Source organism: Anser brachyrhynchus (assembly GCF_964034855.1).
Source record: "Anser brachyrhynchus genome assembly, chromosome: 5".
NCBI classification, from domain to species: domain Eukaryota; kingdom Metazoa; phylum Chordata; class Aves; order Anseriformes; family Anatidae; genus Anser; species Anser brachyrhynchus.
This window is the reverse complement of record NC_137699.1, coordinates 31754903-31779337: the sequence shown is the minus strand read 5'-3', so window position 1 is coordinate 31779337 and position 24435 is coordinate 31754903. Positions and strand designations below refer to the sequence as shown.

General features: G+C 38.4%; 1 protein-coding gene across 2 annotated transcripts; it reads right to left on the bottom strand.

The window, feature by feature from the left end:
• Positions 1–382: 382 nt before the first annotated feature.
• TMEM87A (transmembrane protein 87A) lies at positions 383–24413 on the bottom strand. 2 transcript variants are annotated; one of them, XM_080594860.1, is made up of 20 exons: positions 24227–24413; positions 23446–23506; positions 19858–19955; positions 18832–18948; positions 17548–17601; positions 17403–17459; positions 15630–15780; positions 14823–14884; positions 12813–12996; positions 11787–11886; positions 10998–11091; positions 9750–9818; positions 8654–8762; positions 7384–7442; positions 7023–7126; positions 6600–6673; positions 5338–5399; positions 4643–4698; positions 3325–3355; positions 383–2385 (listed from the first exon to the last, which is right to left on the bottom strand). In XM_080594860.1, exons 1-20 carry the CDS (start codon positions 24359–24361, stop codon positions 2344–2346), a joined length of 1719 nt encoding a protein of 572 aa, XP_080450986.1. In that variant the 5' UTR covers positions 24362–24413; the 3' UTR covers positions 383–2343. The 2 variants fall into 2 exon arrangements, with proteins under 2 accessions (XP_080450986.1, XP_080450985.1); XM_080594859.1 differs by lacking the exon at positions 9750–9818 and adding an exon at positions 10376–10447 and having other exon boundaries at positions 24227–24362.
• Positions 24414–24435: the final 22 nt, after the last annotated feature.

The following is a 24435-nucleotide window of genomic DNA, read 5'->3' as shown; positions in this document are numbered from 1 at the left end:
ACGACCTATGGAATTCAGAACAACTTCTATTACTGGTGGAAGATACAATAGGGATAGAAGGGAAGAAGGCAAAGAGGACAGGTCAAACCGAATGTAGCTGTAGGCTCAAAGTATCACACCACTACTATATTTATTTTGATCTTTAGATTATTAAACTTGGACTAGAATCAGGGAAACCATTTAAATCTTTGTTTTGTTGAGAAACGTATGATTTACCCTGTTTGCTCTTCAGTAAACAAGCTTAATGGGGACAAAAAGAGCTATTAGAAAAAACTGCGTTATAAATGTAATGCCATAAAGAGTTAAGAAAAAGTGAGGGAGTTTTGTGAAGAGCTTAATACTACTTGTTCTCTCACGAGTAAGAAAGTTGAAGGAAACGATGTAAGCCTTTCTACTCTTTGCCTAGCTTTTATTAAATAGTATATACAAACTTCTTTTGTGCTTCCAATAGAGAACATTTTGCCTTGTCTCAAAAATAAACAACCCAAAACAATAGGACTAAGAGGAAAAAAAACATTAAATAGTTCCATGTTGCTTTATTTCACAAAATTTCTTCTCCCCCAAGGGCATGGATGCCATCTGGTTTCATCTTTATCAATTATGTATAGCGAATTAGAAGTCGATGTGTTTTCTCATTAAAGATCCATCCCCTTTTGGCCACAGGTAGATGCTGGGGGAAGTACTCCAACAAACCTTGCAGAGGCAGGTGCTATAGGCTCTTTTTTTTCTCTACCCATCTGCTGAGGGTTTGCTGCCTCCACAACACAGCTGACAGAAGACACTGAACTTACACTTCAACTACTCTACTGTAAAGTGCCATATTCCAGCATAAGCTGCTGATGAAGATGAACTAGAGCTAAGCCACCCCTCTTTACAGTGGAATCAAGTACAGGCACACATTCACTTCTGCTGACATAGCTGTGAGTGAAGAACAAGAAAAGCTGACTCCCCAAGCCCTTCCAGCAGTACCCGCAGTAGTTAGCCTACTAGCAGCTCCCTAAAAGTCTAACTCTGCTGACACGTACTTGGTAATTGTCAGATGTAAAGATTACGAACCCATATTAGAGCTTTTGTCATACAGTCTACATTGGGATTCCAAGCAGAAGTTTTTGCAAGCAAAGCCTCCACAGCCAAACACAACATAAAAACAGAAAACTGTCCAAAAGCTCTTTTTCATTTGAAAAGGAGAAAAAAGCAATTGTATACAACAAAAATCTACAGCATTGACTTAAACACAATGATCTTATCAGAGTACCTCTTGGCCAAATGGACCAACTGGGACAGGAAGGCCCATCGTCAAAACATTTCCAATAGAGGTAATTCTAAATGGACATGAGAAAGTAAAGTATCCCAGCACTGTGTAGTCCCATCAAAGCCTCTTCCAAGTAAGCTAAGTGGTGCAGCAGTGCTTGCACACTCTGGAAAGCAATGCCATCTTCCCATAAAAGAGCGCTGACTGGGTAGTGTGAGATGTTACATGTGCAGGGAGGAAGAGTTTTGCTGAAGTCTAGTTAGTATCTGCTTAACATGAATAGTCAAGCACGTGTGGAGCATTGCAGGAGTGCATTTGGTTTTTCTGTTATGTTTTTTTTTTTTAATTAAACCATGCAACACATGGAAGGTAGGGGCAAATATTTTTTCCAGGCATCCACCACATTGCCGGCAATGAGATGTGCCACAACAGCAAGTGTTAGCTCTACACAACTGTTACCTATAGGTCAATGGCATTTTAAAATAGAAAATCTCTTACACAGTGTTATGAATAAAATTGCACTTGATTTTGTTAAAAACTCCTATCCCTGTAACTTTTCCAAATATCTCTTTTCTGACATAGTAATTTTCTTAGTTAACAGGAGCTTCTCTCTAAAAACCTTTCATTCACGTTGGACATGCAACACAGAACAGCCTAAGCCCTTACCTACCAGAAAATAGGTCTTCTGTTTCTTCAGTGCTTATTTCTATCTGTTCCCACCCTCCACCAAAAAAGGTAAAGGCAATTCACCTGCAAGTGTCAACTTTAACACTGAAATACAAACTCCTCAAGCAGACATTAGGAATTTTAGTTTCACAGATTAAATATTTGAAAAGTTACAGAAGGTGCTGGAATAGTACACATTTAAATTGCTTAAAAATCCAAACTTGCAGCAACTTTGTAATTTCAAAATTTCCAAATGGTTTATCAATGTCCTTGTGAACTTCTTCCACAGCAAGACGTCCTCGTGACAATAAAGCATCAAACTTCCAACAAGGCTGTGATCAAGTAACAAATCAGCAGGATGCACTTGCTCCACCAAGCAACTTTAAAAGAGGCGTCTCCACTTCCAACAACGAAAGCCTTATCCTTCATTCCATTTTGGACCTTTCAAAGTGTGTAATCATTCTTTCCTGCAAAATAAAAAATCCCAATTCTGTTATTTCCACCAATAGAAATATATTACTCAGAAATCAGGAGGTATGCTATACACATTCACAACAAATGAATGCTCATGTGCACTTTACCACAGGAGTCCAACTTACAGCAGATATACCTCTTCTTTTAGAATGAAAAGTTATACTCTTCCACCCACAAGCTCTTCATCCATAGAATTATAGGATATAGGTCACATCATTCACGCATGTATTATTCACACGTCCACATCACAATTTCCACTACTGTGGAAATAACTCTTCCTAACTAGCTGATGGCTTGTGCTCTTTGCTTCTGCTCCACAAACTCTTAATACAGACTCCCCTTTCAAACATTTCATTTCTTCTACATGTATTATACTGCTCTTTAAATTGACTGAAACTGTTACAGTATTTAACAGTATCTTGATGCCAAGAATATCTTTGCAACAAAAAGTTCCAAGGGTATTCATTACCCACAATGTTAATCAAAAATTTTCTCCAAGCTATACAGCTCACTTGCTTTTCCACAGCATCATATGTCTCCATAAGAATTCAACATAACAAAGAAAGGAGGAGAAACTAAGAGTGGGAAAACCAGAACTATCCCAGTATGAAAAAAAAATTTGCATAGGTACACAGTCTTCAACAGGAAGGGCTTGTAATCACGAAAACAATGGTTTCTTTCTGCTGAACTGTGTTCTTCAACATAGGTACAATGATCCCTGAAATCATGAGCATGCAAGCAGCAAATCTTCACGACTTATTTGTATTCTTAGAAGTTGTAACACAGTTATGGCCACTATCCCTCCCCTTGTATTTTACTGCTGCACTAGCAAGATCAGATGCCAGTTCTAATAAGCCAAGTCCTTCACAGCTGACTCATGACTCCTTTGGTATGTCAGAAGACTGTTTTGTACTGAAGATTGGTTTACTGACCTCATCTGAATCCAGAAGAGCTGGAAGCGCGCTGCAAGGGAAACAAAAGTTGTTAAGATGGTTAAAGCACCTACTGAGCACATATGTTGACAACTGTTCTCGGCCTTATCTTCTACCTTAAGCTTTTTAGGGCAAAGGAGAGCAATAACGAAGATAGACCTTTCAATTAAGCACACAGAAATTACAGAAAGACATACGAAAAGAGGAAGAACCCAAGCAGTATCTTATCAATGACCTTCACAGCTTAAACATTATTTCATCACGGCTTCTAAACTTCTCATTACCTTCTGAACAATTTCAATGTTGCCATGAAATAAGTTGAACACACAGTATCTTACCAGTCTGGCTCCAACTACAAAAGGAGCATTTTGCAATGTAGAAAAAATCTTACACCACACTGAAGACATTCACAATATGGGACCCTGTTGTTGGAAAAATCCTACAAACCACACAAGTTACACTGGTACCATAGCCTTTTCAGCTACAATGACCTCCCACTTATGTACTGGGATCTCATCTCTCCACAACCCTGATCAACATACTTTCAAGAACAGAAAGTGAGCCTTCCTAGCTTATACCAGTCTTGTCCTTAAGGAATCCTACCATTCTTAAAAAAAAAAAAAAGTGCTAGACCAGGGAAAACACTTAATTTAGAAACTGCACTTTCCTCCACTTGAAGCTTGATTTCTTCTCTTCAATTGACTTCAAGCAGAAGAATTCTACTTGAATCTAGAGTCTTTGCCAAAATTCAGTGTTCAGATTTGTGAACATGAAGTGTCTGTCAACTTCTGTTTTGCTATGAAGAACTTAGACAGACACTGACCTTTTTAGGATATAAAAAATAGTATTTAAAGCAGAACAGATACGGACTGCATATACAGCTGACTATATTGCCAGAAGCGTAAGAATGACTTAGACATACCAAATAAAGTACAGAGCTAAATGAAATTCCATGGTTTACATCCAGCAAGATACCTGAATAAATTTTTAGAGCACTGAACAGAAAGAGGGGGTTCGTTTGTCCTTTGTTTTCTAGATTTATTTTCCTTATCTTTAGTGAAGTGCAAACAAATCAGTCTGTGGCTCCACAGTCAGAGAGGCTGTTCCTTAAGTCAGCATGTGTTCAAGTGGCAGGAACCGTAAGTCTGAGAGACTGCATAAAGCCAGGTGGAAGCATGCTAAAAGTCACGAGGCCAAATCCAGGCTGAACTCAGTATCTGTTCATGTAAGTGCAGCATGCAAGTTATAAGAACACAAATATATTAGAATGCCCTATGTCTGAGGAACCCACTTTTATTGTGACTACAAAAATACTCACACATCAGTCACCGAAGAAGGAACATTCTCTTCTACCCACTTCAGGTCATCCTCCTGCTACAAGTGCAGAAATTAAATGGAAAACAGAAGTCAGTTTTCCCAAAATGCTGTCAGATACAAACCTTTTTCTTCTCAGCCTACTTGACGAAAAACCTTCAAATTGATTTCTGAATTACAGAAAAAGTATTCCAACAGGAAAAAAACTAACTTGCTAACAATTTAGATTATCGATTCTGTAATACTCTAATAGCTACTAGGCAAAGCAGGCCCTCATAACATCATTTACAATAATACACACACCACCCCAATTGAATAACTGGTCAAAAAAAATCTCAAAATTACAAGGCAGTTTATTTAAAATATGGTTCAGCCTCCCTGTAAGCCTGACAAACTTGTTAAAACATATTATTCATTATCAGACTACAGTATTTCGAAGTTTTATCTATATTGCATTGTGCAAGCATTCCTGAAGAACAGACTGCATTCTAAAGTCTCCATTGGCATTAACAGGAAGTTACATGAAAAGCCTTTACAGAACTTCTGAAAAGCAAGTAAACACACATGATACTTGGACTCACTCCCACTCTAGAGCAAACCAGGAAACTCATTTATAGGTTGAAAACTTTGCATATTGTGAGCTACTACTGGGGGCAGCCAAAAGGGTTATGTTCCTCTGGGTGGTAAGGACATACTTACAGCTTTGTTTGCTTTCACATTCCCATTTGGTTCTTGCTTTGTACTTCTCATTTTCATTCCTTCTGTACACAAAAGGAGGAAAAAAAAAGACTATGGTAACTAAACTCTAATTGCTCAGAGACTGTAAATGAAAGTGTTGAGTGCTCATCTAATCCAAAGATTAAGAATAACAAGTTACTGATTAAGACAATACTTTTTCCCCATTTGAAAGGCTTGTGATACTTTATGAGAGGTGGAATACTTACTTGTCCTGAATTTTGCAATTTTACCTAGAAAATATCAATTTATACTCCTTTTCTCTAGACTAGACATAAAAAGCATAAAGCTCAAAGACACGGCTGCTCAGAGAGGCTGTGTCATCTTCCTCCTTGGAAATACTTCAACAGCCATCTGGACATCGATGGTCCTGGGCAAGCTGCTCCAGGTGACTATCTCCAGAGGTACTTTCCAACCTCAGCCATTCTGTGATATATGCAACTCCCCAAATTTATTTCAGCTCCTGACTGCTGATCAGCCTTGTTTAAGAGCTGAGAAGCAACACACATCTCCCAGCCTGGCAGACAGCCAATACAGCTGATTTAATACAGCTGATTTGGCAAACACATTTAGGAGATAACACACACTTTCTCAGCTCCTAAGTAAATCAAACAGCACTGATATATCCCAGCAGAACTAATTTCAGGACAGACAGCAGCAGTGAGTATATATCACCCTACCCTTTTTAAGAAATGGCTTTGTTTCAAGGACAACAGATGTAGTAGGGAGATGGGAGGCAGAGAAGGTTATTATAGTAGGAGGAGATGAATGGACAGAAAGGTGCCACCTTGTGTTATAAAGCAGGACTGCTTCAAGGCCCATCAGTATGTTTACACTGGACATTTGTGCAGAATTCAGAGAACATGTAATATATATATATATGGTTCTTTAAATTTTAAGAAGAGGAAGTGCATGAGCCCACTGTCTAGCAAAAGTATGAGACCTTTGTCATCGTAACTGGATCCAAACATATGGCTTTTTTTTTTGAAGTAGATATAGTAAAACAACCGTAACAGCAGCATCTTCAGTGTCATCTGAAAACCCCAGGATTAAACATGTAATATAAATGTTAAACAAAGCCAATATTCCTCTGCAACTGCATAAATAATTGCAACAGGCAAGCATGTACTCCACGTTTACAGCAGTAATGAACTTTATATTGAAATAAAGAACACCTCCCCAGGTTTCTCCAACACAAAACATGTGGAAAGAAATTTTGCTCTTACCAAAGCTTTCCTTCAACATTGGCTCTTTCTGCTCATCATCATCTTCTTCTTCAGACAGCGGTGAGAAAGCAAACCTTTAGGAGGGAAGGAAAGCTATCTTAGAAGAACACATTTTACCATCTAAGAGAGTCATTACCCTGACATTCACATCACTTAATTATTCTGTGTAGCATATTGTTTTGAAGACCTATGCTCAGCTACATACGAGTTCAAGCAACTTCTTTTCAACTAAGGTCACCACCAAGTACAGATTCAATTTTATCTATGAGACTTCTTCCATCTACTTTTCTCAGGCCCTACATATACTGCTTGGTATCCTATGCACCGATGTACTGCAACTAAAGTCATCCCTGAGGACTACTTTGGATAAACAAGGATTGCAGCAAAAAACACATTTTTTCAAACAGTTTAGAAAATCTGAACCTTTGGTTGTTAGCAGATGGTCTCCACAAAATCATGATGACAAAAAGGATCATTGAAAACAATAAGCGCCAGATGGCATCATCCACCCACAGCTCCTGCCAGTCCTGTCAAGGAAAACGGCAACACAAACAGAAAAAGTTGAAAAGAGTTTCCACATCCTCTTTCCATCTTTCCAAGGACGAATTATAGACATCTGACAAAGAGGCTTGCTTCCTTTAACCATATTTTACCATACGGTATACTACTCTAGACATAATCCACAGAAAAATCTGTTCGAGAATCCCCAATCTCACCTCTTACACTGCCAAATTTAAACTTACGAAGAGGCACCAACTACAGAAAGTATTCAGTATAAGCTCACCGACTGACAGTCCACCAGCCTGAACTTCATGGTGGTCCAAATGATAAATACAATGGATGCTGCAAGATGAAAAACAAACAAGCTACTTAGTACTACTACAAAGTACATTAGTGTTTGTATACTACTAACAGGATTGTGTTTCCCAAACAAAGGGTGAAGACTTCAATAGTGAAATTCTTGGAAACTAATTAATTAGGTTTGGAAAACATGAGATTGCCTTATTGCACTGACCGTATCAAGATGTTTAGGCACAGCCCAGAGTATTTTTTACTGGTTTGACAAACCAGAGACACAAGGCGTAAGTCAAACAGGAAGTACTTTAACGAAAATCCTCACCCCTATTTACTGTTCTTATATTCCTTTCATCTACTTTTCAAACCATGGTTTCATTATTGGTTGACAAACAAAAGCTATCTTGAAATAACTGAACATTTGATATTCCTGAATGTCTAGGCATTCAGATCTTGACACATAAGAGTCTCAGTGCACAAACTAAGCTCTCACCACAGTTTTAAAAGGCAAGACTTCCCTCCACTGGAGAATTCTACGATGATTAAGAACCAAATGCTGCAAGGAATTCAATCAGAGCTTTCAATTAAATGAATGCTGCTGCTTTTTTGTTTAAAGTTTAAAAAAAAGATAAAATACAGTGGTTAGAAGCTTTCTGCCCATCATATAGATGGCACTACCAAATAGATGAGAGAAGCAAAGCAGCACTGAGATTTATTCTTGGAGTTCAGTTTATCACTCCTGTCAAGAGACTCTGAATCTCTATTAGTCTCTCAGAAAACAGGCAGGACATTATGTTACAACATGAAGAATAAAGTTTTTCCAAGAGTCACCCTGGTCTTCACCTAAGGAGGAAGAACCACCAAAAATGATCTCAGTAAAGCACAGCCTGGAGACACCTTAAAGTTCCATTACACAGTGATACTGTGATTTTGGTACAAACTACCACTGGGATGTTAACAACACAGGATAAAACTGCCAGGTGCAAAAGATTATTAAGAGGAACAAAAGCACTCCATTACAAGAGCTCCACAGAAGTACCAATCTAATCAATTTCCTGACTAATAATCAACTACCTCTGAAGTATCAATGTAACACTTGACAGAGACCCACAATTAGAAATGGCTCAAGTGTTATTTCTAACATTTTCATTGCATTTACAGAAAAGTCACTAAACTGAAAAATCTGCTTTAGTGAGCAAATCAAGCTATATAAGTAAATAGCAAGCGCTCTTACATGATTCTTGTAATTTTCTGCTTACCTGCTACTGCCATGATGAGTGTGTTGGTGAAGTGCCGATACAAAGAGAGTTTCACAACATTCCTTCGAAGTTTTAGCAGTTTCATTGTTTGAGTCAAGCTGATGAATATGTATGAAAAGTCAAGGAAAGCCTCTGAGGGAAAAAGCTGCCCACAGACTTAGGAGAACATTGGTCTTAGGAACAACAGCCCCCCCCACCCATTAACACAGCCCTCTAAAATATAGACCAGACTCACAGTAGAAGAGGTCATCCTGTGGCAGTGATGTCAAACAGATGGATCTAACCCTTTCGTGCAATTTAGTTATTTAAACCTAAAATTTTTGTCACACCAATATGCTATCCAAACAGCTACTTTGGACTACAGTCCATTCCTCCACAAGAGGCGTCAGATGTACTTTTGATAAATGAAAAAAAAAATCAAGGCAACAAAACAAGTTCTTAGGGGAAGGCATGGTGGTAAGAGAAACATGGGGCTGTCATAACTGGGCAGCAAGCTATTCGTGTTTTAAATAGTTCTGCAATTGACTTTAGCTAAAAACACTATGAGGAGGTTTTGCTATGCGTTGCTTTGAGATCAGCATTTTTATAGCAGTTACTCAAATTACAATTACGGGTGCTTGGATGCAATAAATCAAGACAATGAAAAGTTAACTCCACCCCATGTTGTCACCTAACTACTTCAAGATTTATGCTGAAAATTTACCTGAAAGTTACAAGAATTTCAGGTTTGGTGTTGTTAAGAAGCCTTTTGTCAAAAACAAGCAGTCTTCTCCTAAGGTTATTACTGTTGTACTGTTAAAGTGTCACATTAGAACAAATTAATTTGATTCTTTAATACACAGAGACTGATAATTGACTTAACTAGTTTATGTTTAGGTAGCCAGTAGATGTGTTAGAACAGCTCTCGGTTTCCTTTGCAGTGGCTGAAGCAAAGGCTTACCTGAACACTCAGTTACGGAGTTCCTATTAACTTTACTAGAAGGAACATATGCTTGAAGCTCATTTAAAAAAGAAAAAAAAAGTTCAGCCAAAACAACTCCCCGAAAAATAAATTGGAAAGAAAACACACCACACCAAGTAAAATAGTGAAGGATATCCACCAGCACAGGGCAGTATCTAGGAAAGCCAGGGGAATAAAAGCCAAGGAGGCAAGATCATTCTGGGCCTGGAGACAAAGAAAGAGCCAGTAAGAACAAACCGAAAAGGAAACAAGGCATAGAAGAAACGAGGAGGAGTGTCAGACTATTTTATAAGAAACCACAAATAGTGCACGACAATGCTTCCGAGTTTCACTACAGAAATAGAGGGTTTGAAACAAGTGTTCAACCCAATGCACAGAGGGGTTTAAAAAGAACAAAAGCAGACTATAGCACAGTCAGTTCCAAATTCTCCACCAACAAGGCAAGAACTAGTTTCCAGATTAAGTTAATTTAGCACTGTTAAAAAGAGATGATTGTTGTGATACGGTCTGGCCACTTCTGTTACAGAAAATCAGCTTGTTAGAAATGTAGTAATGAACTCTTCTACACCATCCATAGAAGAACTACATGCTCCACCAGTATCCATGGGTTTCACTGAAAGTGGCAGAAATTGCCTTTCTGTATCCATCAAAAACTAATAAAGTTCCAAATGACAAAATCAAACCACTTTTCACTGCTTTTAAAGTGTCAGACATAAATAATTCTGTAAATTTTTAACATTCTGGAGTTTATGAAAGGATATCCACAAAACAATACAGGCATCAATCAAGGACAGGGCCAAGTTTGCTATCAGAGCCACAGTGTCATAGAAAAACTGAAAAAGTACCAAATATACGACATGTTAAATACCTTGTCCCAAGATATCAAAAAAAACAACAGAAATTCACACCCTGAGATGCACTTCCAGATTCAAACATATATCAGCACCACTCACGTGCGCTTCCCCAGGTCCAGCCTCAAAAACGAAAGTTTTTTTGTTTGGTTGTTGGAGTTCTTTTGTTGTGTGGTTTGTTTTGGGTTGTGTGTTTTTGTTTGTTTTAATATAAAAAAAACTCATGGCCGAGTGAATTAAGCTGTACATTTAGGTCTGGATCTAACTCTATACCCCAAGATCCCTACCTAAACTGAATGAAACCTGGCTAATCACAAAGTTCTGAAAATAATTTCAAAATTCACAAAATTATATGCTGATGCATAGAAAAGATAATCTTAAAACTGGTAATCCCACTAATCCTCATCTACAGTCTGAGTTTAACCACTTCACTCTCTGTTCCCTTCTTTCAGCATAGCCCTGGGACTCTTCATTGGTATATAAGACAGTAGCATGTGTAGCATACGAAAAAAATAAAGCAGTAGTTACTGACCCCTGTGACTCTAAGAACACCTTCCATGCCAGAAAATAACAGATAAAGGGCTCCAGCCATAACTACTTTATGAAGAGTAACTCCAAGACGAGGCCTGTAGGAAAACAAAGAAGTTTTTATATAAAGTGTGGAAGAAGAGCAAAGTCATATCAGCTTGAGTCTAGTGTAAGGCAAGATGCACATAAGACAATACTAGTAACTCAATTTTATTACGGTGCTATAAGCTTATGACATGGCTAAGGAAGAAATTGGTAACAGTTAACCTATTTGGCTTTTTATTACCATTTCAAGAAGACCCATGCCATATCTTCTTCCCCAGTTCCCCCAACATACCTCCACTTGCTGGAAGTTCCCAATGCCACATGAGATGTTATTTTACCGCTTGATACAAGATGAGGGCAGACAGATGAACAGCTTATCTTGTCAGCAGAACTCTCCTACAGCAGATGCTTATTACCAATTCATGACCTCCCCTATTTCTAGAAGCTCTTCCTTGCCCAAAAGGGGCATAAAAAGCTCCCACTGCAGTCAGTGAAATATCTCAGTAGTGAGACAAACCTACTCAACAGTGGTAAAGGCAAGAGGATGCAAGGAAAAGCAATTACTATATCAAACTGTATGTCTATGTTGGTCAGGACATCTAGAGCTTTACAGCACTTAGCTAGTTAGAAGTTAGGTGCTTTAGATAAGTACAGGGAGATGAATACTACCCTAAGTCGTTAAAGAACAACATTGAAAAGACTTGAATACAATACAACCACACTCCACACCTCTAACAGCATTACTCACTTGACTATTCCATATCCCAGGCTGACTATAATGACCAGAGTTCGAGCCAGTGACCGTTTCACAGCAGAAAGCAGTTCTGCCAGTATTAGTGCTCCTTGTACTACCAAAAGGAGAGAGAACGAAGCTAGGTTATTAAAAATATAACTTATGTTTTACTGAATACTGCATATGATTGTAGCATGAGAGCAGACATGATAATTTTCAGGAAGTAGGCTGTTAAAATTTAAATTTAAAGTCCTTTTATTTCCCACATCCAGAGCAAGCTTTCAGAAAACACAGGTCTCTTATTGTTAAAAAAGAACAAACAACACACACACAAAAAAAAACACAGCACACTAGTGAAAAATTAAGTCTAAAGAAAGTGAAGAGCAAGTGAACCGTAAAATGTTTATCCACAAGATCAGTCTGGATGATCTTTCAAGCAAGTATACCATGAAAACCCTCTGCACTGTGGGTGTGACTAATAAGTCAAACTTCATTATGACTTTGTTTAACTTCATTTGCATGCATCCATGCTAAAAACTCAAAAATAGTATCTCAAGGGTTTTTTTTTTCTTTTTTTTTTGAGACTGATTTGCTTAAGGTGAAGTATCAGGCTGTTGGCTGAAAAATCAGTTAATCTGCAATACTGTCATGATGAACAAGGAATTTCAAAGTCTCTCTCCAAGGCTAATACCAATTATAAAAAATGAATTACAAACTACACTTACAAAACCCTGTTTTAAACCTCAAGCATTACAGTGAATACTTTCAAGAATCTAGCATTCTATATTCCTCAGATACTACATTCAGAAGTCAGAGACAGTCACAGCATTTTAATTTTAGAAGCGCACACGTGGTCAAGAGATCATAAAAAGCATCATATATTAAAAAAGAGTGAAGGAACTCTGTTCCCTGTTCTTTGTTTTGAAGCAATCCTCAAGTAATCACATACTTACAATGCATTTGTCACCCCAATTCAGTATATGTTAGTGTAAGGCTTTAGGGCTATACTCAATGAGATTGCAAGCTGCAGTTTTTACCTACCGGATTCCCCCGTGTAGCGGATATTCTGGAACTCTGCATAGAAGACTGCTTTCTCAAGCATGCCCAGGAAGATAACCGCACCAATCCAGAACTGGATCCTCAGGAGATCCCGCCAGTAACACGCTGACCACGCAAGCCATAGAACCCCGAAGAATACGTACACAATACACATCACCATGAAAAACTATTACATAAAGAGAAGAAAAAAAAATAGGACCCTTAGACCGAAAAAGAGAAATACAGATGTAAGATAACTCTTTCTCCCTATGAATATCACCTGTTAAAGGTTTGAAACACATTGCTTCATTTGTCTTCTCTAGATTCTATTACAGTGACAATCTAGTTTCTTACTGACAACAAAGATGCAGAGAAACTGAATTTCTGAAAAGTTTCTCTTGAACAGCCATCTGCCAATCTATTCACAGGCAATGTTTAAACATGGTATCACATGCTACTCGCTTCAAAAAAAAAAAAAACTCAGATAAGAGTTTTGTCAAGAGATCAAGTACCAAAAACCCTGCCCTTTCTCATACATTATTCTTTATATTACTAACTTCCTTGTACACTTACAATACTCTACAAATGAACTTATAAGTCCCCTTTACACACCATTCCACAGACCAGAGATAAACAACTGATGGCTGTAATTCCTCTGTGCAAATAATTCGACAGCTCTCAAAAGCTAATTTTTAGCCAACTCAGTTTTTGACCAAGCTTTCCTTGGTCAGTCAAAAATCTGGAACTGAAAAAAGAAAGCCCCAAACCCATTTCAACGTTATCATCTTGTGATTTTTCCAGTCTAGCATTATCTGCTTCAGATGAACTTTCATAGTTTATCTCCTATGCTGAACAATCAGCTTGACAACGCTACTCAGTGCTGAGTTTTGTAAATCACAGCAGCATACCAGGGCAAGTTAAGTTATCAGAAAGCGCAATAAAATTGAAAAAGAAGAGGGATAAGAAGGAGAGAAAGATATGAAATGAATAGCAGGAACTACTTAGCCGAAGTATAGGACAGTGATAATCAACGACTCTCCTCTTGTAGAGGGTAGTCTTTTGTTTGTTTGTTTTTGTTGGTTGGTTGTTTTAAATCAAGCAAGCACTAAAGTTGGCTGCAAGATCCTCTGAAACCTTCACAAACTGAAAACATCTCCCTTCAGAGAACAGCTTAATAATCCTTAATGCATTTTCATGCCAGAGTGATCCATGCAGTTCACGTTAGGGATCTAGACATGTCAGTTCACATTCAGACATTCTGTTACAGAAATATGTAGACAGAAACCTTTTTCTAGACTTGACACATGGGAATATTCATACCAGTGAATTATTTGGCAATAAAACTGCTGAAGCTTTCATTTCTGCAGTGAGTAAAACATCTCGTTCAAAAATGCAATGAGGCTCTCCTCTTTAAAGGCTACTCTTGCCAATACAATCAGCCTACAGTTCTTACTTGTTACTGATCCCCAGCTAAAGTCTGACTACGCTAGATAAGTTCTTTCATTTTCTTAGCCTCCTCTAAAGAAGCAATTAATGATCAAGTCAACAATCCCTCTGAAGGGGAATTAGGTCTTCGTAGTTCAATTATGCTTTCATTGTCAGGCAGTATTGAGGACTTTCTCATGGCATGGAAGACGGCTGGTGGAGGAGAGAGATGAGGCTACAGAAGAATAAAGCAATGACAAAGGAAGGGGTAGCTGTAAGCAAAAACATAAAAGAACAACTTTTCTAAGATATGAGCTAAGGAGAAAAACAAACATCAGTAAGACTGCTCAGTTTAGAGTTAATGGTACCGCTACCTTCCGGAACGACAAATTGATAGGCATCGAGTCCAATACCTGCAATTTGCATCTGTTTTCTCTATCCTATACGCAATACAAAAAACTCTCTGCTAAAATTAGTTATTCTAAGCTACAGGCTGAAGCATGAAGTATCCTGAAGTATGGAAGGAGAGTATTTGAGATTTACATCCACTGACAGCTTTATAGGTCAAAGAAAAGCTGTTTTACTTACAATCATCAGAGGATAGTCTGCAAGTGATAGATACTCATATGGCCCCTTCAGTTCTACTGTCACTGTCAAAAGACAATACAATAACCAATTCAAACAAGAAGCAAAAACAGGAAGCCAGGATAAAGTACTTAAATGATTTTTACTCAAGCATAAAGAAATTCCAAATCTTCACATGGAGCAAGCTTTTAAATTTAAGTTAACTTTCTTTAATTAAAGTGCAAGATTCAGAACACACTCAGTTAATTAGATTATATTAAAGCCATTTAATATGCACCATTACCGAGTAACTTATGGTAGCACTTAAAGTGAAAGTACTTTGTGCTGGAGATTTCTGCATAACAGTGAAGTTATAAAACGCACAAGTTCAAACTTTTTATAAGAATTTTAAAACTTCTCTAAAATTTGGATATGTTACCAATACAGTTAAATATACTATAATAAAGATCATTGTTGTCACTTCGAAATTATATATTCTAAACTATTTAAGCTCTTTAATATAAGTCACTGTGTTGGTCTGGACATCTTTTAAATACCAAACCTCAAAATTGAACTACTCAGGATTCTTCCTTACTTCCATCATTACACTAACAGACTAACAGCCTTAGAATCTTCAAAACACTAGCAATTTTCTAAAGATGAGAATAGTTGTGGTAGGTACTATTTACAGCTACGTAAAGTAAAAGATACTGTCTTATAAAAAAGAACTGAATAGTATATGCTAAGAAGTACCTTAGAATACAGGCAGAATGGTATACATTGAAAACTGCAATATCTATTTTTAACTTACTATAGAAATAGCTATCTTACTTGTGAAGAGCTTCTCTTTGACATTTGAGGAAGGTGTTGTTTTCTCCGTTCTTTTAACTTTAGTAGTAGAATCTTTTGTAGATGTAACTCCAATTTGTACAATAAATATATATGGCCCATCTCGCCAAGTTTTAATAACAGCATTCATTGCCTGAAAATAAAATGTCTATATGTAGATAGCACAGCAAAAAAGGAACAAACAAAGATGACAAAAGCATGCTCTCCATAAGTGAGTGATATTTTCCATGTAAAAATAGTAAATTCAACTCTTCCCAGGCCTAAAACTTCTTAATAAATAATTTATATGCAATTTCTGAATGTACTTGTGAGACATAATACCGTAAAAAGTCAGTCTGACACAATATTTTAAAAGATAGTCTAGATTTTAATCCAAAAGAATCATGAAAAGGCAAGAGGTGATCAGGGCTTATTTACCAATTGAATACTGCCTTATTGCAAGAGTCATTTCAAAGGTACTGTAATAGGGTCAAATAATTCAGCAAAGCGTCCGAGTCCTTGTTTTCAGTCTAGGAATATTAGGACTGTCAGAGATAATTACTTGCCAAACACTTATTTGGATGAAGCAACAGGACAACTACACACAACTTGGTTTTCTGCTGAAGACTGAATTTTCTAGTGTAAGATAAAAGAGGTAGTTGAAGAGAAGTAAAAAAAATTCCATATTAGTCATTTCCTGTGGAAACTACTACTGCATCTGCAACAGCTCTCATACCTGTAAGATTCAAATCCTGCTAGTAAAGTAAGAATGAGAAAGCTTGCCCAGACTAAATATTTGCACCATAAAACAAATACAAATTCAGGGATTTCTTTTGAGCTCCAGTACCCCAAACCATTAGTTCCACAATTGAGGAAGATCCACCCACCTCAAAAACTGCCATAATATCAGAAGTTAAGGTTAAAATTAAGACTACCTAGACATACATTGTTTACACGACCTTTGTAGAATTAGCACAAGACTTTTCATAATGGCCTCTCCAAGAGAATGTCAGTATTAAAACCATGCATTTCTACTATAAATCTTCCTGCCTACAAGACCTAAAGCAAACAGCATTTTATGCATCAAAAAGGTTTATGCTAATATTGACTGGAATTAAAATGCTTAGTTAAAAAGTTAAGCTTTGATGAAAATATATTTTTGTACACTACTTTTGCCTTTAAAACACCTCTTGCTGCATTGATTCCTTATTACTACAGTCGCGCAAGTCTACATTTTAGCTTTAAGGTAAATGGCCCTGTTAGTACGAATGGAGTTAAGCACATTTTCTTTGTTGGCACCCAGGAAATGCAGTGTGAAGTTGATAATTGTTCCTGGCTAACTCTCGAACAGAATACATAACATAAATGCTAACAGATTTGAAACCTCAAAAGAAATCATTCAACTTGCTACGTACACTATTTTAAAAGATCAACTAGGCCAAGATGAAAACCAACGTAACCCCTAAATACTAGGGACCATTAGTGATCACTTAGATCATATCACTGATTACTTATCTTCAAGCTAATATATTTTGCGTACTTGAAATTACCTTTCTTTTTGGTAAGAATTTTATTTTTTGATTTATACCATTAGTTTGAATGGTTTGCGTTATTTCACACACACACATCCAAATAAACAAAAAAAAACACACCACACCAAACACACACAACTTCACTATCCCTGTAAACACTAGTAGTTTTTTTTAGAATAAGAAATATAAAAATAAAAAAAAAGACTGCTGGATTCTAAATTACATTTAAATTCAATATACATACAGTTTTATCTGCCACCATTGTGTGATTTGCTGCACTCTCCTTCTTATCTTTTACACCCTTAGAGAAAAAACAGAAAATGGATAAATCAGTAGGTCAAAATTCTCTTTCACGCCTACACTCATTCATTAGAAAGAAAAAAAAATACCTCTTGTTTCTCAGGTGAGAGAGGCTCTGGATGAACAAATTCTTTATAGAAAATCTGAAAGATCAAAAAAAAAAAGTACCTCATTTATAGGCATTATAGTTTAATATGGCATTACTTTACCAGAGCAGTAAACTTGAGTTTAAGGAAGGATTATCAGAAGAGCAGTACTGGAGAACTTTCATTTCTTTAAATCAAAGAACTATCCATTTGCGGAAGGAATCCTGACTACTTAGATAAATATTGTCATTTGAGAGTTGCTTCCCCCCCCCCCCCAGACAACAGGTCTCTATTTTTAGAACTAGACTCACAGACATGACAGCAGTGAAATTAATTTCATTTTCCAAATAAGAATCTGTTGACCATCTCCATCACTAGATGAAATCTATACAGAGAAAAACAAAATCTGAAGATTTCTGCCTCATTCTATAGAAAAAAAAAAAGTCCCTAGACAAGTGGGTGCTTATTAGGGATCCAGATTCTTCACATATAAAATGAGTTAGGGGCTTGCAAGAGACATCATTAAAACCCTTTTCAAGTCACGTTTAGGCAAACATTTCTCTTTAAGAAAAATGCTAGATTCAATACTTAGACAATTCCCAGTACTCATTATCCACACCCCTTTACCTAAAAGTAGGAGTAGTTCAATAAAGGGACAATTCTGTCCACTTTACCTTGAATCCTTAAGCAGACCGTAAAAGACAGAGCATTACATAGACACTGTCATTAGTATGACTGCACAGCTTCCCCTCGCGATATACAGCTTCCATGGAGGCTATGTTTGCACGTTACTTCACTATGTTATGTCACGCTTACTTTCTTGTTTCTTCCATTTGATTTGTTTCGACTACTTTTTGCACTACTTATTTTTCATTTTTAACTTACTATCAGTGTTAAGTAGCCTATTTTACAACACACTTATTTCTATTATTATAAATGATCATTATCTGAGCAAAAGTCCCAGTCCTTTAATGACCTAACTTCAGTAGGAGATTCACTCCGTAGCCAGAGACACACACTTCTCTTCTAGCAGCAGACTTCTGTAAGGCAATTCTTAGTGTTAAGTGAAATAGAAACGTAGAACACAGAACCACAAATGGAAAGAAGCGCTGGGCTTTAAAGTGCAGGGCTTTTTCTCTGACAAAAGAGAAACAGGCAAAAAGTAAGTACCTCCCAACCTTAGGAAATCCTCACATAAGCTACTAATGCACTTAACAGGAACTATCATCTTCTCTGTATTATTGTACAAGAGACCAGAGTGGAATAAGATTTCTGGGAATAAGATACCTGGGGCCTGAAGAGCTCAGAGCAATTTGGAAAGAGTAGAGACGCTGTGGCATAGTATCCTGACCAACCCGGATGTTCTTCAGATGTAGTCCCAAAATAGTACTCTGCCTGTTCTTCCTGCCAAACACAGAACAGAATTTACATTGGCATCCATTATATCAAATGTTTCATATGAGTAGGCAGCTGCAAGACCTGGGAAGTGCCAAATCTTCCCCCTGCATATACTCTTGAGCAGAATTTATTAGGATAAAAGCCATCAAGCCCACGCATGACTATTCTTCCTCCATTTTTTTTGTTTTTATGTATGTATATATATATATGTATTATATTCATTTATATATACATATACACACACACACACACAAGATTTAAATATTAATACCCAACTGAAAAAAAAAAAAAAAAATCTCAGTACTCCTACATGGGAGGTGCAGCAGCCAGTATAAACTCAAGTCTATATGAACAAACTCCAAGTCATTCTACTAAAGGTCTCAGTACTATGCCAGGCTAGTAGTTAACAACTGTCACAGTTAATATTTTAAGTAAACAAGAAAAATGTATTACAAACAGTATAGTTGTGTTCTACCACATTTGAGAGGCATTATACAGATCGAAAGACACATTTTGTTTAAGTCAAAAATACTTATAATACGCATGCAGGAAAGTACAGAATTAAGACTAAAGCATCTTTTTTTTGTATTTGCTATAATTAATGTTCTCATCTAACAGATAAACTCACCCACTTCAGTTTAGAGTTGATGTACTTATTTCAGAATTATTCTAAAACCATAATTTGACAAATGCTTCTACCTTACTCAAAACCCAAAAAATGTCAGTAATTCCAGACAGCTGTAGGTCAGTTCTTCTCCATCACCTTCCCACTGATACAGAAATTTCTTACCTTTCAGTGGAAGAGCATCTCTTTTAGACCCACCGAACAAAGATGATGCAAGTGAGAAATATCCAATCCTCTCACCCCCAGAACTGCTAAAAATCATAGCCCATGTTTTTCCACACAATTCTTACCCCAAAGTTGAAGACTTCATTGTAGCAATCAGAGTATCTTAAGTACCAAGTAACATTGTAACCTTGGGAGGGATCACAGGCCTTCTCATCCCCTTCAACTAAAAAGATAGGAACATGTAAGACCACCTTTCCACGTCATTGTTCTCCTTCCATTCTGTGCCAAACTACTGTAATTAAGTTTAAATGCAAGAAGTAAAACAATAGAAAAACATTATCCTCAAATAATCCACTAGTGTTCAGTGGAAAAAAAAAAGCATATGAAAAACAGAATTTGACTGCAACATCACATTAACTCCATTAAAGAGCTGAAGATCATTTGGAATTGTTTTTTTCTTGAGACAACCAGGGATATCCCAGCAACTGCAAACACCAAACAAGACAACAGGGACTCCCAGTGATCACAATATACAACATTATTTCCCTTTCCAAGATATTTGGGGGACATAGCAGGTGTCTAAAGCTAAGAACAAGTTAATACTAAAGGTGATTTGCACAGAACTGAAATACACCAATATTTGAGTAATACTTAAACAAACTGATAACACCACCAAGACAGCAGAAGGAAAGGTAAAGTTTTGCAAGTCAACATCCACCCCCCACTCCCAAAAGACAAACAATCCATCCATAAATTAGCTCACTGTCAAAGCTGCAATGCTACCTAAAACCACAATAACGCAACTTTTGCCATTTTGATATTAGACGAATAGGCACGGAAGATGAAACACAAGATTTCACCTACTTATGAAAGATTTTGTCACGGTATTTGTTTCAGATCTCACACCAAAACTAAAGTCTGATGAAGAAAATTTGATGTCGAGAAGGTAAACTTCACACGTAAACGAAATAAGCAGTGATTATTCAGTCTTGGAAGAGCCATTTAATGATTATATTTCAGTTTCGCCACTAAACAGATGGCAAAACAAAAATCAATGAGTTGACAGTATGTTTCTAGTGCTAATAAGTTCCCACAACTTCACAGTGAAGGTTTATCTCATACTACACCCCCACAAGTTTGTTACATGTGGTGGACTTTTAATGAACATTTCCCTATTGACCCAAGAAGAGAAAAAATATCCAACTAGTTGGAAGACCCTGCCAAGGAGCAGGAACTGACTTTAAGCCGTATGACTTCAAACCAAAGGAACTGTAGCCCTATGTATAGAGCTACAAACAAGTGGATCCCCAACACCAAAGATTAAAAAAAAAAAAAAAAAAAGAATGCAATAAAGGCAATCACTGAAATCTAACAGTTTCCTTATGACACCTTCTGGTATACATGCAAGTAAGACATATGTTTTCCACATAGCCCTAGATACTGCATATGGCAAAACAATGAAACTAAGAGGCACCATAAACACTATAATAACGTGGGTTGATAGCAAATTCTTTGGTGACAAAGGCTGTTCTGATAAAATTGATCAAGTGAGGAATAACCCTGAACAGTGCAACAAAGAAACAGTGTTATTTTAAAAATATTTTTAATCACATTTTTACCTATTAAAAATAGATAGGATTATTGAAGCTCTATATTCAGCAAGCAGCAGCAACAACTAAAGGCAAATCAGGCCACAAACAGAGTAACGCACCAATCTAGGCAATCACCACAGAAATGTTGAGAAGAAAGCACTCTAAGAAACACAGAGAAAGCACCCATGGCATTTACTGAATTCAGCAACAAGGAAATTGAAGTTCCTTTGCCTTCAAGCAAAGCCAGCAATATTCAACTCAAATGCAGTCCTCATTTATAGATGAGAGCGGGATTTCCACCATGATCCTAGACAGGAAACCAGATATCTTCAAGAACAGCACTTGAGAAAACTATCAGATAAAAATAAATTCATTACTGATAATACTTAACAGTGGCAGTTTTCCCAGTCAAAAGCAAAAAAAGAGCATTAGATACCAACACACAATATACACCATAAAAATCAAGAAGGGGAAAGAAAAAGAGCAGGAGGAAATACAGTTGCTATTCTAAATTCATGTAAATTTTTTTTTAATCACACTGGTATGTAAAATAGAGATCTTCTCAGGTAATTTTAAAGCTTAATCCCTGTTCAAAGGCTGACAAGCAGAGCGTAGTTGAAGTCTACATCAGGAGCCTGAAGATGTAATTCTTACTGCCAGATCTGCCACAAACCTCTCTTGTAACAAACAAACTATTTTCCCCATGCCTTAATTCCTTCCTTCTCTGTTATTTCAGCTGTACTCTTCATGATTAGACTTATCACACACTACTGCAGGGACTCAAGTCTCACATGCAGTATTAGTATGCTATAAAAAAACCCTACCGAACTTCCAGATGCCCTTTCAAAACCGCTTCCTTTTTCCCCAAGCATCAGATTTGCAGCTGTCTTGATGCAAGCTGTGAAACTCAGCATTTGAGCTACACTTGCAAAGTGGGAAAACCCTATTCCTTCAAAATTAACCACCTTAATACTAGCCTCCTATTTCAGATTCCTATGAGATTAATGGAGACACTTTAACAAGCTCCCTTTGAAACAGTCCCAAGATGGGCAGGCATCCAAAATTAAACCTGAAAATCCATATAGTAAGCATAGTAAACAGAACAGAACATGGAAATACACAATTTTATCAAGAAGCATCAGTTAATCCTACCACCTTGCCTTCTTTATAACTGAGAAAATTAATCACCGCAGTAACTACGTATTAAAGTGACAAAAGCACAGATCCCACTAAATATTTTTAGAGTGGCTTATTTCCTCATTTAACACAAATGCAGAAAGCCATTCACAGACACTGTATCTGTATAACCACCCAATTCACATCAGGAGAGCAAGAGCTTGTCCCTCTCATCAATGGTAACAACCAGTGCAAACAACCCCTTAAAAGTGCTCACAGCACATGGTAAAGATTCTAGCCTTTCTAAATCAGTCACTTACACAAGTCACCAATGTCATCTAGTTGCCATCTCAGTGCTGTCTTCAAGTTTACAGATCATAGGCTATTTTACAGACACTCCTTTGAGCACTGACCTACACAGCCCATAGCCCTGGTCACATCAGAAAAGAGCAAAAGAACGAAAAAACATGAGGGCTGCAAAGATATTTTCTCTGTAGCTCACTCGTATACACTGTGATCAGGAAGAGAGAACAGCTCTCAGAAGACCCGTCATAATGTCCAATGTCACTTTATAACTGCCAGAGGTGCCCACCTAAAAAAAAGGATCAGGGCCTCAAAAGCACTGGCTTCAGTCACCCAGTCAGGGCCAAGACTTCCCACAGGGACAATGTAGCACGCCTTCCTGCAGGGCTCAGCACATCCCACGCCTCGCTACCCTGAACCTGAAATGTAATGGTACTCCCATCGCCCATCTCACTCTTTCCACACACAGACCAAACACAACAATCCGCTTCCGCTGCAGCCAAAAGATACCACAGCTGGGAAGCTCCAAGGCTGTTATTGAACCCAACCGTATCAGACCTGTGGCTTTGATCCAATGCTAGGAGGTGAGCTGTCACTGCAACAAGTGTCGTTAAACACTTCACAGTCTTTTAAGTCCCAAATGCAAAGTAAGGACCCTGTCTAACAGCAAAATGAGCAGGATAATCCCCTGGGAGCACTTACATCTCAGGAAAATGGTGGTGTTGCTGAAGAGAATCTTCCCAAAGTTAAAAAACTTCTTCCCCTGGAAAAGCAAAAGGAGGAAAAGACATTAGTGGGCTTAATGTCACCCAACTTAAATGTCATTTTCCCTCAGAGTTTTAACCTAATGCAAAAATGAAAGTGAATACCAATTAGGAGCCAGCTTTACTGGATTTTCCGGTCATGCTTCATCACCCCTTCAATCTGCTTTTAAAGAGAGCTTGACAAGCTTTTCTTTTCTTTTTTTTTTTTTTGGTTCTGCAAAACCGAATTAGTTTACCACCACTTATTAAAACGATTTGCATTTCCTTGCTGATAAGGTCCAGACTTTATCCAAGCGAGCAAACTTTCCTCCTTAAGAAACAACCGGAGCGTTCATCCCAGCCCTCTCAGCTCCTTCCCGAAGCTCAAAAGTCTCACAGAAAACACGCACTACTCCCTCCCACAGCGCGATAAACACGAGATAAAAGAGCTTCTCCCCGCACTTTCCAACAGGCACGGCAGCAGAGAGGCGCTGGAAGCCTCCCCGGCGGCCGCAGCCCCGTCAGCGCAGCCCCTCGGGGGCGCGGGGCCCCGGTGTCCCGGGGCCAGGCCCCGGCACAGCCGGGCGGCGGGGGCTCCCCCTCGGGCTCCCGCCGCGGCCCCCTCTCCCCCTGCGGCCGAAGGCAGGCAAGGGGCCCAGCACCAGCCCCGGAGCTCCGAGCCGGAGCCGCAAGGCTACGGGCAGGCCAGGCCGCGGCCCGGCCGCCCTCTGCGCACTCACCATGGGCACCGGCACCCGCCATTTGGAGAGCTGCCCGGCGCCCGCCGCGCCCGCCAGCAGCAGCAGCGCCAGCAGCCGCAGCACGGCGGCCTCAGGCCGCCGCCGCTCCCCGCACCGCGGCGCCTCCGCCGCCATCGCGCCGCACGGAACCCGTGGCCGCGCCCCTTCCGCTCCCCGCGGGGCCACCCCGCCGTCGTGGGCGAGAGGGA

Bases quoted from the DNA above. Each gene is read 5' to 3' on its own strand.
- TMEM87A (XM_080594859.1), bottom strand. From the start codon at position 24,361: ATGGCGGCGGAGGCGCCGCGGTGCGGGGAGCGGCGGCGGCCTGAGGCC. The intron at 10,448-10,997 runs GTCAGTAACTAC...GTACTTTTTCAG, and splicing joins GTGTTCTTAGAGTCACAGGG to TTTTTCTATGACACTGTGGC. The intron at 5,400-6,599 runs GTAAGAGCAAAA...TTTTGTGTACAG, and splicing joins AATGTTGAAGGAAAGCTTTG to AAGGAATGAAAATGAGAAGT.